Genomic DNA, 15513 nt, shown 5'->3' on the forward strand with positions numbered 1-15513 from the left:
CCCATGCTAAGATCATAAAAAAAAAAAAATTTCCCAACCTACCCTAATGTATATTCAAATTTCACAAAATTAATTGATCATTTAGGTTTGTTGAACGTGCAGCAGAAAGTCAACAACTTTGACCCTTACAGAAGGATTGTTCCAGAGGACGATGCCCCATTCTTGTGTCTAAAAGATCTTGTCTGTAAAATCGATTCTTTATTCCCTGTCAAACTTGTTATTACGTATGTTTCAGAGTATGTTTTCGAATTATCTGTGAAAACTTTTCTGTTATTTCAGAAGTGGAGCCAATAATTTATCATCTACATATTTAAAACAATCCTATATTTCCCCCTCATTTCAGAAGGTAAATGCGGAAATGATTTCCGTAGTTATAGCCGGTTGATTTATCGACGATCAATTAACTGCGGTCGGTATGCACCCCTAAGTCGGGGGAGGGTTTCAGCTACTGCTAGTTCAAAAAACTGATCACGGGTCCGGTGAGAGGGCGTAAGATCGCGGGACCTTTCTACTCGATGGGGACTACATCATTATACCGACACACACTGTCAGCCTGACGTCATTTTGAAATTGAATCTGCGTTGTAGCCCACGACTCCACAATCCATTTCAGATGCCGAAGAGATGTGATTGCATCATGATGATATATTAACAACTGAATTATCTGATTGTAACTGCACCCTCCGTTGAAATAATGGGTAATTAGATTTTCTCAGGTCGGATATCCCCACCGGACTTCTGTAATATTCTACTGTAGACGCCTGTCACTGACTCAGAATTTGCGTAATCAATGTCGAAGATATTTGATTCGAATGTCAAAAATTCATCACGCAATTCAATTCGTTATTCGAACGCGCGCTTTATTCGATTTGTTGTTTATTACCCAACTTTTAAATTGATTAGTGAACGGTCGGTGAATAACCGAGTCGCACATCTGTGTTCCAGGTTTGATGTACCCCGGGTTTCGAGAGATGAGAGCATGGCGCATGTCAAGCGCATGTCATCCGTCGCTATCCGCTGCTATCAGCACGTCAGTGGTCAGCGAAAGGGGGTGTCAATAGCCCCGCAATGGTCGAAATGGGGAGCACAAATTTCGTAAACGTTCAGGATTAATAATAACCCGACGACGATACTTTTCAGTAACAAACAATAGTTTATTCGAGACCATGGCGGAATTAGCTGGACCAATTCTCCACGTTATTGTTGTCGGATTTCATCACAAGAAAGGCTGTCAGGTGGGTTATTCTAAAATACTGTCAGATTGATTCCAAATTTCATTTAACCTTAGGAAATTACCAATCTTCCATTCATTCAGGTCGAATATTCATATCCACCACTGGTCCAAGATGCTCCAAACGAGTGTCCGATCGGCTGGAAATATTTGCCAACTCTTGCTTTGCCCGATGGATCTCATAACTATGATGAAGATACTGTTTATTTTCATCTACCCAGTCTCAATGATTCAAAACGCACAATATATGGAGTTTCATGTTTTAGGCAAATTCCAGTTGAGGTATAGTTCCTCATGATTTCTATTCAATACTGATATATGACGACTGCTCTCGCATAATGCATTTTTGTGAATCAAACCTCAGAAGCTGAAGAACAGGACTTCGGACATTACTAGAGGAACGGTGCAAAAATCTGTCTGTGTTCTAAGCACATTACCATTATATGGTCATATCCAAGTCAAGATGGCACTAATAACGCATGCATACTTTGACGAAGGAGACTTTAGCAAAGTATCATTACTTGAAGATACTTATCGCCATCTCAATTCTTGTATGAGTGGTGAAAGTCAAATTCCACCACAAATATTTGTTGGTAAATGAGATTTCGAACAGACAATAAAAAAAAAACTATTGAATTTATTGCGAATAATAAATGCACTTACAGGATTGTCTGCCAGAGATTTCATTCTGCACTTTCGTCACAAGGCTTTGCTCCTCTTCAAGCTACTTCTTCTTGAAAGAAAAGTCGTATTTTATCAGTCTCCGGTACAGCCGTTATGCGCCGCGATTCTGACTCTATTATCTCTGCATCCAGGTATGATCGAACATGGAATGCATCAGGCAGCTTGCGTCAGGTAACATAGATATTGGCCTCAGTTTATTGATTGAAATATTAGCAAGATCTCATCCCTGCATCTAATTTAAGTAATAATTTTGCAGAACTTCCCGACCCATGTCTCCAATACCCAATTTTGACCAGGAAGACAGTCCTGTGAGAAAAGTGGATTCAAATTTGCATAGAGAAGTTGCGTCAAGAGATCCTCAGAACATTGATGAAAAATCAGAGAATGTACCAATATATATGAATGATAATAAGACCATCGAGACCATGGAAGGAAAGTGTATGGACGAAATAACTATTTCGCCGAATAAAAATTACAAAAATGATGATACCGGCACCAAGGTGATACCTACTGTCGAAACAAAGGACTGTGACGAGTCTACCACGGATGAAATTGATTCAAAAAATTCACCCAAAACTAATGAGGGTGTTCACAGGGTCCATAGTGTAAATACCATAACATTAGGTATGGGAGAACTTGGAAACAGTCTTCCCAGAGATACAAGTAGCGACGCACTTTCTGATGCTCGTATGACCAGTAATATCACTCAAATTGCCCACGTCAATCCCGAACTTTGTGGCCTACCCCTTGCTCTTTTTGCAAAGGTACATTGAGAGATTTGTGAATTACTCATTTTAAAAATGTGGAAAGTGCTGGAAAAGAATTTTTTTAATTATCTTTTCAGGGCTACTTGTGTTTGCCATACTTGTCACTGCCATACCTTGACCTATTGGGTGACGTAAATGTCAGAGGTTACATAGTAGGAGCCACAAATGTTCTATTCAAGCAGAAAAAACAATTGATCGATGTTTTGATAGAGGTAATCTTTTTTGTCCAATTCTTAAACCTGTACGTGTATAGTATTGAGTTCTGGCAGTTTTTGCAAAATGTAACTCTTTGATCCAGGTTGAAACTGCCAGAATAGAGGCAACCGATCCAGAATTGAGGCGGCAGCTGCATCTGACGACCGAGGACTTGAGATTTGCTGACTACGTAGTGAGGCATGTAGCTGAGCCGAGAAAAGATGTTTTATTGGACGGAGTAGGATGGGAGGGCGGAGATGAATGGATCAGAACGCAATTTCGAGTATATCTCTTGAGTTTGTTGAGAACTTCATTGCAGGCGGATACTCGTCAGTCAGATCATTTCAACTCCACATTTGTGGCAGCATGGAAAAATACTCACAATTACAAAATGTGGAGTAGCATTGATAAGCCAGAAATCAATAGCGTTGAGATTGGTCATCCGTTTGCAGGACAACTCTCAGTCCAAGATATGAAGCTGCGTCTTTCCCAGTAAGTGGGTCCTTCTGCTCATATCTTACAGCTGCTACTATTTGTCAACAAGACTTGATTACCTTTTTCTTCTCACAGTACGATGCAAAATACAGAAAGCGGGCGGAAACTTAATCAAGCAATGGCTTCTACTGGTAGAGCGGTAGCCACAACCGGTAAAGCTGTAGGTGAGTGACACTGAAATAGTATAATTGACAATTTTTCCTACCAGCAATCCCTGGAATTTGTACATATCGACGTTGTTAAAGGTGGTGCAATCTCACAAGCAAAGGGCGCGTTTTCAAACTGGTGGACTACCTTAACAACGGTTCAAGCAACAGACACCGAAGAAGGAATCGATGAAATTGTTGGAGAGTGTGAGGAATCAATTCAGAATTTAGCTAATGAGTCTAGTGTGGGTGTAGAATCTCTCGATACAAATCCACAGAGTCAAACAGATATTTCTGTTGCTACAGATTAATTATAAATAACGACGTAGTAATTTCATTTTCATCTTAGTAAGAATCAAGGACCGTTACTCTAATTCAATAGATTTCATTTTCAACGATCAAGTTAAGTATAACATTTGTTGAGTTCAAGATTTTCACCGAGCATTTGATTTTCACATTCTTCTCTCTATGCATGCACCTCCCATAGATGTGTAGATCATTTATTATTAGCAAGATCCCATGTTTCTCTGAAATATCGAGACATTACTTAGAAATTTAGTACAGTGGCCGCAACTGATTATAGATCAATCGTCATGGTGGGCTTTGTTATTAATATGTAAATACTGAATCATGAAAAACAATCAACGCGTATATTGCATAGCTATAATTTTAACATCCGTTCTTTGGTATAATTTTATTTTGATAAATTTTCCATGTAGCTAATTTTTTGGGAAAACTTTTATGAACCATTTAGTCAATATGGTGACTGTTTGGAAAATATAATTTTGTTGTACCGTATCAGAATACCATTCAATACATGGCAAGTAGAATATTATTTATTTTAGATTATACGAAACCAGGGTCGTTTTTATATAATAATTTAATTGTAGTACCGTATAGGGATATAGAAAGTGTTGAGTTTCATTAGAGGGGGTTGTAATTAATATGATCATCATACTAGTAAATAAGAATCTGATAAACAGTAATATATCAAAACGATTACTTTGCATAGCCGAGTACGTTCACTTATATAAAGTTAGTTCTTCTTTGATTTGGAGCAAAAAAAATAAGTGACTGGTCATGATTTACAATCAAAGTAACAAATGCAGAAAAGCTGTGGCTGGAAGATATGATTCATAATCTGTGCATCAAACTTAGTTATATTAATTCAAGTATTTCCTTTAGCTACTACATTTGAATTAAGAAATCGTATTATTAAACTGAACTTAACGTGATGTGATAAAATAATATTTATAATTAAATAAGAAGTCAGAGTAGCAATATGTGACACATGTATTAATAATTTTTTCCACTTTTTTGATATATGTGTAAATCTTTATTTTGACTTAAATTTCATTCGTCATAAAACAATAATTTTTTTAACTATACAATGAAAAAGTATACCATACATTGAGAGGCTTCTATGAACTTAATATTAGCTAAAATCTAGGTATGTGTCTTACTTGAATTGGACGTGATGTACTTTACGTAGTAATTTTTGTCATTGCCATTATAAAAAAAAAAATATGTATAGATGAGGATTGGAAAACAAAAATCCGTTAGAAAGAAAAATCTAATAACATGGGATAACGCAACTATTCATCATTAAGTGTTAGGAATCCCTTTTTGCCTCCCCCTACATCTTACGTACGTATACGCAAACGATTTGTAAGATTTTTGTAACTGCGTAATAGAGAGAAAAAGAAAAAGAAATCAATCTGTAGATTTATTAATGTAAACTCTTTTATTTCATTCATATCACTTCACGTACCAAATGAATCATCCACTGTGTCCTTGATTACTTAACTTACAAGTCCAACATAACATAATATAACATGGAACTCACAATTACCATACAATTACCTCACTGCATATATTAATCACTTTTGAAAATACTATTCATTGTTGTAGTAGACGCTGTACTCGAAAGTATTCTTACCCACAAAAATTGTCTACAAAATTGTGTGAGGTTATATGACGTGTAAGTTGAATCGGTGCCTGTCAGATAATATTTTTCAAATTTAAACAGTTTTTATTACCTAATTCTAGATTTGCACTTGGTAGATCTCACTTCTACGCCGAATGAAATTCATTTTTCAAACGGATAACCGGATAATACACACGCCCCGTCCAACAAGAATCAAGAACGACCCACCATTCATGCAAATTCCCACTGGTGGTTAACGAACGGCTTATGGCAGCACGTTTTTCTACACGTTTTCACGGTTGAGCACCACCGTGATGTCGGGTGTAGTATTACGGTGACGTCATGACTCGTCATCGTTTCCCCTCCGAAGGTCAGTCTGTGGACCAGTGCCCTGCCATGATGACATTTGGTGACCGACTACCGTTGATTGGCCATAGAATTGCTGGATGAGCCAATAGAGGGCTGGACGACCTAGGAACTTTAATTATTAACCACCGAATCGCGCATTCACACCTTGCACTCAAAACAGAACGCGATCAACGGACCTTGAGATGCACGCCTCGTTTTACGACCCTTGACAGTTGGCAGTTGGCGTGTGCATCCATTTATGATAGGCGCACGTGTGGACTGTCGGTGCGTATTAATGGTAACACTCATGCATCACTTATCCTCTTAAACTTTCGACTCTAGTTAATCAACTATTACGAAAGGATAACCTCGATTCGACAGTTGATCACATACTCCAGATAAAAATGAAAACAATGTTCAAGCATTTCAATATTATCAATTAATCATGTTCTTAAATCTCTAAACATTCCTAACTTGGATGATAAACAGAAGTGACAAGTGAAGAGACGACTGCTGTTCCGATTATAAACAAGAGGAATTTATGACGGGTGTATAAATTTTGACGTACGGAGATTCTCTTTCTTTTATTTATTAAACACGCGTCATAATCGGCGACATTGTTGATACGTAGAATCAACAATGACTTGTGTGTGTAGCTACTCGTGTCGCTTGTTACCGGTTGTTGCGGCGTGACAGGATCGCATTTTCTTGTTCAGGTTAGAACGGAAGCGTTTACAAAGAGATTACGTCGCGGTAGGCGGCGGGTTCGTAGCCCTCGTAGAATAATCGCATCCCACCTCTACATTCAAATTCCACGCATCGCATCGTCATCGGATTGCCGGGCGTGCGGCGCAGAGCGATGAAATTGTGTAGGTAGATATCGTACACGCACACACACACATATCGGGACGGAGGGCGCGATGGTCCGTGATATCATCGATTGGTAGAAACGAAAATAGGAATAAAAAAACAGTCTAGCCGAAAGTCTGGTACACCGGCGTTCCGAAGTCTGTATCCTTCCTACCCGGTAGAATAATAATCGCGTAAGCGCGCGTATCGGGCGGAATGTTGAATACAGACAAGTCCGAAGGTTTAATGATCTCAAGAATCTCGCGGGTATAGGATTTCCCCTCCCTCCATCGGCGTTAAATAGGCGTTTTTGCCTTTTCAACAGCAGTTAATGAATTGAAAAAAGGAAATATCGTAGTTTGAAAATGAAAGGACCAGATGAAAAAAAAAAAAGAAAAGAACACCAGCTCTCCTCGGGGCATCTCGGATCGCTCGTAGTGCCGTGTCGTAGTTTTCTGGTAGTGGTGTAGCTGTAGGTATAGTAGTCGGCATAACAAGCCGGTTGATGTACCGAATAAACATCGTAGTTTACCGATAATAGCCGAAGGTGGTAAGCAGCGGGCGAGCAGCGCCGCGTATCGTGCGGCACGAAGAGAGGAAAACGTAGAGAGGAGAGGAGGGGGCGGCGGTGGTGGCGAGGAGGCAAGTCGACGTCACTGTCGTCACCTATGCATGCAAAACAAAATTGGAGCAGTTTTGAGATTGTGGCAGTCGGACATGCGGTGATTGTTGTAATAAGTGCGTATATATGTATATCTATGTACATATATATTGGGATGAAGTAACGAGATAGTGTTTTAATATTGTTAAGGAGGTGTGATTGACTGTTAAAAAATTGATCGGTAACCATAGCGTACGGAGTTTCGTAGCGTTTCATTCATTTCACGCGTTCATTGTTTATAAAAGTGGCCGCATGCAAGAAAGGGATAAAATCGGCAACTCGCGGGCGGCGGCCATCTTCTAGATGAGTTTTTCTCCTTTCTTCTGATAACAAAAACTTGGTTTTATTTCTAATTATTAGATTTTGAAAGGACGACGATGTACGTCAAAGTTCGTAAATCCGTGCGCCTGATCATCCCCTAAATCGTCCATTACCTTCGAACATCCACTCGATAACACCCAGAGGGACCGAGGAGAGGCTCGCCAACAAACGGACAGGAGAAACAACGATTACAAAAGAGAAAAAGGAAGAGGAAGGAAAAATAGGTATATACCAAAAGGAAGCCGCCAACTAGTCGGTTGCACGAGGAAGAAGCTCCGATTAGTCGACGCGATTATCATTGTCGAATATATGAATAGAGAAAACAAGTCAATAAGGAAAGAGATCGAATTAGGAAAGGAGGTAATCAAGTGGATTAACGTAAAGTGATAAAGACGAAGGAAAAAGAAGATCGGATTGAAGCGGCTTAAGAATACGGAAAGGAAAAAATTAGGCGACGTCTGACTTGGGGTGGTTGAAGCGTACTTCAGTTTTCATTGCCATTCCTTTGGGTCGTCGTGCCATTATGTCAACTTTCGTTTCTTTAACGTGGCCAGCGGATATCCCCGGCTACGCGATGTTCGCAACGCGCGATCCGTCCAAAAATTCCTATTGATCGTTCGATAACCTCAAACTCTGAAACGAATCTCGTTGCCAAACGACTAAAGCTGAAGCTACGTACTTCGGACGAACGGAGGGACGGCAGTCGGTCTCTCAACTCTCGGGTTCGTCGGTAAAAGTCTTCGAAAGTATTAATTAGGCACGAATAACGGCTGCTGCACCGATTCCATAAAGAAAGAAAGGAGAAAAAAAGAAAACTTCATCTCTCAATCAGTGCTCGATATACTTGACATTTTAACCAGCCCCCGCACTCCATAGTGATCAGATTTACTCGATACGTGGAGCGACTTCCTCGCCGAAGAACCACCGACCTTCAAATACAAAAAGGTACAGAGATCCTTCGAAATACGACCGAGATATTCGCTTACGACTCATAACCTCATTTTGCCTGACTAATTCCATTCTTCCGCTGTTTCCGGATTATTTTTATTTCATTTTTTTTTTTCAACGTTTATTTCTGACCTCCTGTTATTTGTGCCGGTTATCTCGGTTCGGCCTTACTACTACGAAAATTTAGTGAAAGAAGAAAGTGATTTCTATCCTAAGTTTACCAAAGTGATAATAACAAATTAGTGCACATCGATGATAATTGTTACTTGTCGTGGGACAAGAGGTGTTGTGAAATAGAAAAAGATACGAGGTGTCCAACTCAACTAATTTAAAAATGATCGTCACCAGTCTTTGGTTGAGTAAAAGTGTCCTCCAGGTGTACTCGCAAGCGGAGAAATCAGCCAGTGTTGTGATATAGGGTCGTACCTTTGGATATTGGTGGTGTAACCCGGTGCCAGATTTGCAGATGGATAAACAGGGATGACTGATAACTGCTGGAACTCTGGTGGTGGTGAGCCAATATTTCTTATAATTACAATACCAACATATAAGCGAATCAACTATTTGCACAACTGCAAAGGCTTCGTTCTTCTCCTTGAATCCACTAAGAACTTTAATCAAACGATATCATAATTTACCAGTCTAGTTATTCAGCTTCCCACAATTCAAATCCAAATATCGATTCTAAATATCCCAAGAAATATTTGCAAAATATGCTGGCAATATTCGCCAGAATTTTGTCAATGCCATGCGAGGGGACTGAGTATCTAATTCTCTATTGCTGGAGTATTGCTTCCATTGGCCTCCGTAGATTCAGTTCATAGTCGATGTTCTAACTTTTTCATTTTACCAATACAGTGGGATTCAGTCCCCTAACGATGTATTGTTATTTAGAGAATTAACTCAGCTTTCCTAATGAATCTGGAAATGTTTATCTATGGTCCAGTCCGCTTGAGGTTTTATGATCTTCCTAATAGACTAGCAAAAGTCGATCGCTCTGCAAGTTTCTCCTGTGTAATCTTCTTTGCTTTCCTAGATAAAATTTTTCATTCAAAAGAGGTATCACATGCCTATCTGTTACGGATATACCAACTTTTATCAGCTCACACCTACCCGTAGAATCTTGTAACAGCTATTTGGTAGCCTAGTCGCAACTATTGAATTCTAAAAAGTTTCAGTGGAACAATATTCGTTTCTCAATGAAACAAAGAAGAGAGAAAAAAAAAATGTTAGAAGTTTCTTTGAATAATGAATGAATTGTATAGCTGCGGAATAAGATACTGTAGAAATGATGAGATGGGCCTAATGTTAATAACGGAATGTTTATATTACCGAAGTAAACGGGATTAAGGCGTGTCTCTGATTCCGCATTGCGAGGTATTGAAGCCTCACGGTTTTCCTTCTGTATGAAATGCTTAAGATCGGGTTTGTTCTTCAATTACGACATGTCTGCGTATTTTTCAAACTTACCAGCCATCAGATCTGACAGTGTGTCGCACTCTCCCGGGATTTCCGAATAAGTGCGGTGTTGGTTGTTAGAATTATTTTTCGTTTTTTTTGCTTAACTAATTACGTTGTCTCGATTATTTTTCTCGTGTGGCGTAGCCCCGAAATCCGTGCATCGAAAAACGAAGTCGCCTATTGTTGATGAAAAATAGTGATAATAATAAAATCCATAATTAAATTATCCGAGCACGTGCCGAAGTTTGACGATCAAGTGTCAAAGACAGCTGACTTGAGATGAGTTTCTTTTGAGGGAAAAACCATTTTTCCGTTATATCCAGGTCGTATAATATAATAATATTGTTTTGTCGAGGCTAATAGCTTTGAAGATCTGGCAATCTGTGGGCCTGTCTTTTTTGTGAACGATGATAATTATCACAGTATTAGTAACCTGCTGGTTAGGTACTCATTTTCAGTTCATGTCCATTATACATACATATACGTATATCCCGTATCTTATACTCTGTCATTAGTACTTTAGATCGTCATCTTGTGGGTGTTAATTATGCCAATTTTGAAAACTAATTTATTTTTCATTATTACCATCGAATTCTTAGCTCTGTCTTGTCTTCTTTTGATGACGATACCACAAAGCAGAATTATTCTGCTGTGTGATTCCCATTAACTGCGATTTACAGAAATTAGAAAAATCTATAACGACTTTATTATGCAAATGAGGAAAAGTGTGCAAACAAGTTCGCAATTTTTAAAACCAGTAGTCTTTTTTCCCACTTCTGATTGTGAGAGCGTGTTCAGACATCGAAATACCAATAAATAGATTGAAAGAAAAAGAAAGAAAGTAATAAAAATAGGGTAATAAACCTCATAAGATATATGGTGAAAATTCGGGCATTTGTAATTTCATATTAATTTAATCACAAATTCGTAATTAATTTCTGTAAGGTATTATCGCGATAGAATTATGAACTTTACGATCGTTCTACGGAGTTTATGACGATCGTCGGATTCTAAGATTCATTTATACAAAGTATCTTATACGGGTCGCGTGTTCCAAATGTTGTTTCTCATTCCCGTTATATCACTCAGTTATAAATACATATTATAATTTTCACATAACGCACTTCAAATGAAATATCCACCTCGACATTTTAATTTTTAGTCACTCTGTGGTCAAACCTCGATTCACTGCCACGTCGGTAACAAAAATGCCTGTAAAATTAACGATAATAATTTTCTCTTCAATTTATTTATTATTTCATTCATGTGTTATTTTTTACTCTACTTGATTACCGATTGTTTGTCTACGTGAATTTATCGTTTTTACAGAAGTGCAAATTTTTCTTCTCTCTCTCTATCTCGATATACCTATAATGCATACATATATGTATCATCAGTTTCGCGTTTATGGTAATTAAATTTTTCAATGAGTACGCGTTCATAAGACTGTTATTATTTAGGTACCGTCCTTTGAGAAGTCTTATAAATGCAGTATAGTTTCTATAATGTGATAAACCTATTTTAAATTCTCTCGTTCGCACGATACACACAGATTATTCAAACGGTTATTACAAAGTTTCGAAGGTCACCTTATTATTTGCGTAAATTATTTATTTCCATGGCGTCACGTTTTTCAATAGACACATCAGATACCGTCGTTCCGCTGCACAAATTACACATTTTTGAGCGAAAAAATATTATTGAAAAAAAAAAAAAGGAGAAAAAAACCGATGCATTGCACTCGTTATGATAAAGCAATCAAAAAGTTGAGAGTTATTGATTATAGATTGCTCTAGAGTTCGGCAAAGACTCCAGTTTGTTTGTCAATTGAATTGAAAAAGAATGAATAGATATAGAGACGAAAAGAAGCATTGAAAATTAAAATTGCATCGGTGATTAATCACCTGCTGCAACCCCATGGTGGAATAACTTGCGGTACGTTGCAGTGACGCATGCATGAACGTTGTTCCTGCAGCTTCGTAACAGCTGAGAGGATTTCCGTTGATTTAAAACTCTCGAAAGTTCTTCTACACGATTTAAATTTAACTATGTATATGTATGTATATATAGAGGAAGCTGCCAATACCCAACGATTTCCGGTCCACGGTGTGAAAGATGCGACCATATGGAGAATAGTCTCTGCATTTTTCTGTAACGATAACGGCGTCCATGTTTTTTTTTTTTTGGGTTTTCCTCTTTTTCATCATTTCGATTTCGTTCCGCGTGTAATGTAATACGAATTATCGGTTATCAAAATTTCCGGTTTATTTACGAAAAAAAGAAATCCACGTCCGATCTTAGGATTATTGCCGAATGTTTGATCGGAATTAAAAATGCCGCGGCGGCAACGTTCTCGCACAACCAGATCCATAGTGCTCGAATAGGTTTTGCGCAGTTGATGGAGAGGGGAAAAAAAAAGTCTAAAATCGTTGAATTTTAGGGGTTTGTTCGGAGGACGATCCTGCGAAATGGGCGGTTAGAACGTATATATAGACGGAATTGCGCGGTGGTATAAGAAACTTCCATACCACGGGAGCATCCAGAATATCATACCGACTTCCTCTTCGACGCAGGCAGTCTTTGAAATGTAATTCCTCAGTTTCTCCCCTCCATTTAGCATCGCGATCCTGTTCTTTGTCCTGGCTACTATAGGTCTCCTGGATGTGATGACGTCGTAGTTGTTAACGCGTACAAGTCCTTTGAAGACTATTACAACACGGCGATTACCATGGAGATCAAATCTACGAAATATAACGAGATGTAGAATTGCGATTTTCATATCAACGTCTTACCGATGTGAGCAAAAGTAGCCCGATGTCACGCGACGCCATTTTGGCAATTCTTCGATCCCAGAATTGTGGTCGAATAAATATCTACATAATTGATTCGACGTCGATCACACTGGAAACGAATCGTCGGAAAATTTACTTCGATCCCTTCACGTTATCGGTATGCTATCGAGTCGCGACAGTCGTGTGAGCAACAAAAATGAAAATTGAATAAATAAAGCGCTCGTAGTTGCCACGATATTTCGAGGGGGTTATATTAGTCATATTATTATTTCTGACAGCGGGCTTTATATAATACTGTTCACTCTTAATCGCTACGATGTCCATGGTTCAACGCTGCGTATTGATTTCCAACCTGGTAAGCGTAAGATTGAGGTCAAAGAGCGCATTAGTTTTCGCGACGCTCATCCTGTTCGCGGGTGCAAAACAGAAAACGACGCCCCCGTCCTCGTCGGACCCTGCCCGGCGCCCTGCTGCTGCTGCCGCTACTGATGCAGCCAAGGTGGAAGCAAGCAGCGCCTCTTCTTCTTTGCCTGTTTCCATCTACTCTTTTTTTTCGTCTTCCTCTTCATCTTCAGCTCATTCTCCTTCTATTTCTAGTATTTTTTTCCCATTTCCCCATCAACTATTGATTCATTCAGAGATATGTCCATTCATCGATAAATGATTTATCGCGGATATTGAAAAGTCCGATCTATTTAATACGACGAGTTCGATCGGTTTGTCTCATTTATCTTCACTCGATAGTTCGGCGATAAAAAATAGGCGATTCTTCATCCGCCATCCGCACCTGAAATATGGTAAACGAGGAATCATTATTGTCGCCGTTTCTTCTTATCGACGATGAACGTATCGAGCGCCATTTTGATCACCGATGAATAACGTATATCTTCATCGCGATCTGCGTGGATATGAGCGAACGTAAAAACTATACGTCTTCCTGTGCGGTGCGCGGTAACGTATATTTTTTCGGAAAATTTCCTATCATCCGTACGCGAGTATCGCGTTAATTCCTGCAATATATTTGTTTTATCAAATTCACTTCTCCAGGCCAGATTAGATTTTAATTTATTATAAACAAAGTTGGTGCATATTTCGAGGCGTGGAAAATAATAACTGCTGCACGGTATAAAATGTATTTTATCAATGAATTACCGACTAAACCACGTCATGCTACAAAGCAAGTTATTATCAAATTAAATTCTGCTTCTTCCCCCCCTTTCTTTATTTTTATCGTGGTCCGCGTGGTTTCACAAAATGATTCAGTTTTCAATAACACATTTGTTTCCACAAATTTCTCCGATATAATTTCACGCCTATTGCACGTTAATGAAGAAGAAAAAATGGAAAAAAATATTTATTGGCATAATGAATCGCCGATCACCGCTACACCGTCGTTAGTTTATGATCTTAATTAGTATTTTTTTCCCCCTCCTACTTTGGGGCGGGGGGAGGATCGAATCGAAGTCGCGGCGATGATATAAGGTAGTTTAAATAAATTATCGTAATAATTTTATCACATTTCGGCTAATATAATTGAAAATAGGAAAAAACGAGTGAAAAATTAAAGAGGAAATCGTTTACATCATCCCACAGCGTGCTTTGTCAAACGACTCATTAGAACCAACCTTCTAGGGGCTACCCCCAGCGGTATTAAAAAATGAGCCCATCAATTTTTTTCTGAAAATTACAAGAGAAGAAATTATTTCGTACGAACGATGAAAATAAAAATCGCCGTCGAGGGAGAAAAGAGAGAGAAAGTGAAAGGTAACGCGAGAGAAGAATTTTGTTGTTTGCAGAGAGTAAAAACGAAAGGAACGGGGAAGACTGAAAAGACGAAAAAAAAAAAAAAACAATTAAAAAAAATGAAAATTAATGTTCGCATATACGTTGAAAGATATTTTTGAAAGAAGGAACATAGGCAGGTGTGTGACATCATTTGAACTTCTGTTACAGGCGCTGGAGTCAAGATGGAGCACTTTCAAGCTGCCCTGGACCCCAGGAAGCAGGAATTGCTGGAGGCTCGTTTCCTCGGAGCAAGGGTGAGAAATTTTGGTTCTGGATGGTGGTTTTTTTTTTTTTTTTTTTTTTTTTGGTTCTCGTTTAGTTTAGCCTTGAACCACCGCCACCACTCGACCGGCCTTACATGGAGTCCTCGACTCCTTTCCTCCTTCTTCTCGTCGCTCTTATTTCCCTTGTTCCTCCGCTCAAGCTTCTCTCATTATATCACAGCTATTCTCCTTTCGTTTTATCTGCGGTATTTCATTTTATTTTCTTCTTCAACGTGTGCGCGCTTGCTCGTATTTTTAAACCGTTCGACGTACCGGACTCGAGTCAACTTCAATTCGAAAACTCGAACGACTCGACTCTTCGTTATGTTATAAGTATACCACCATTTTGAATCACGCAAAACTCCCGAGGAGACGAAAGTGCCCGGAAACGGAAGTCCACGCTCTCCCGTTCGATTCAGAGTGCGCTCTCTTTCAGAACCTCCTCAACCATTTCTACCTTCCGCACTCCTCCACCGCCGACCTACGCACATCCCTGAGTACAACGTGCATATACTCGACTCGCTTCCTCGTCTAACGGCCGATTCCCTTTATCTGTTTTTCCCCTATTCATTTTTCCCCTCTCCTGCCTACGCGTCGACGTGAAGAGCGATCCGAAGCGCGAATTGTCTACCGTAAATCGA

The 15513-nt window shown here is 39.1% G+C and overlaps 2 protein-coding genes and 2 long non-coding RNA genes across 10 annotated transcripts in view; 2 read left to right on the forward strand and 2 right to left on the reverse strand.

The window, feature by feature from the left end:
- Positions 1 to 5701, forward strand: LOC105686749 (late secretory pathway protein AVL9 homolog). Of its 2 annotated transcripts, XM_048652840.1 has the most exons (11): positions 1 to 697; positions 945 to 1234; positions 1315 to 1512; positions 1595 to 1823; positions 1896 to 2085; positions 2171 to 2678; positions 2759 to 2893; positions 2980 to 3368; positions 3447 to 3535; positions 3617 to 3724; positions 5567 to 5701. In XM_048652840.1, the coding sequence occupies exons 2-11, from the start codon at positions 1166 to 1168 to the stop codon at positions 5623 to 5625; spliced, it is 1974 nt and encodes a 657-aa protein (XP_048508797.1). In that variant the 5' UTR covers positions 1 to 697; positions 945 to 1165; the 3' UTR covers positions 5626 to 5701. The 2 variants fall into 2 exon arrangements, with proteins under 2 accessions (XP_048508797.1, XP_048508796.1); XM_048652839.1 differs by lacking the exon at positions 5567 to 5701 and having other exon boundaries at positions 4 to 697; positions 3617 to 5240.
- Positions 5239 to 7121, reverse strand: LOC125500332. Its single transcript, XR_007277645.1, has 2 exons — positions 5990 to 7121; positions 5239 to 5915 (listed from the first exon to the last, which is right to left on the reverse strand). It is a non-coding gene; the product is annotated as an uncharacterized LOC125500332 (long non-coding RNA).
- LOC105686338 (serine/threonine-protein kinase tousled-like 2) overlaps positions 5790 to 15513 on the forward strand; it is a 25254-nt gene continuing 15530 nt past the window's right edge. For 5 of the 6 annotated variants that reach the window (XM_012401028.3, XM_048652831.1, XM_048652832.1 and 2 more), the window contains exons 1-2: positions 7399 to 9082; positions 14778 to 14863. In XM_012401028.3, the coding sequence (XP_012256451.1) occupies positions 9052 to 9082; positions 14778 to 14863 (117 nt within the window). In that variant the 5' untranslated portion in view covers positions 7399 to 9051. Of the gene's footprint in view, positions 6078 to 7398; positions 9083 to 14777; positions 14864 to 15513 lie in introns of those variants that run through there. The other variant, XM_048652829.1, reaches the window with a different exon arrangement.
- LOC125500331 overlaps positions 10908 to 15513 on the reverse strand; it is an 8429-nt gene continuing 3823 nt past the window's right edge. The window contains exon 2 of the long non-coding RNA XR_007277644.1: positions 10908 to 13611. This is a non-coding gene — a long non-coding RNA (uncharacterized LOC125500331). The remainder of the gene's footprint in view (positions 13612 to 15513) is intronic.

Source organism: Athalia rosae, chromosome 3 (genome assembly GCF_917208135.1).
Source record: "Athalia rosae chromosome 3, iyAthRosa1.1, whole genome shotgun sequence".
Lineage (NCBI taxonomy): Eukaryota > Metazoa > Arthropoda > Insecta > Hymenoptera > Athaliidae > Athalia > Athalia rosae.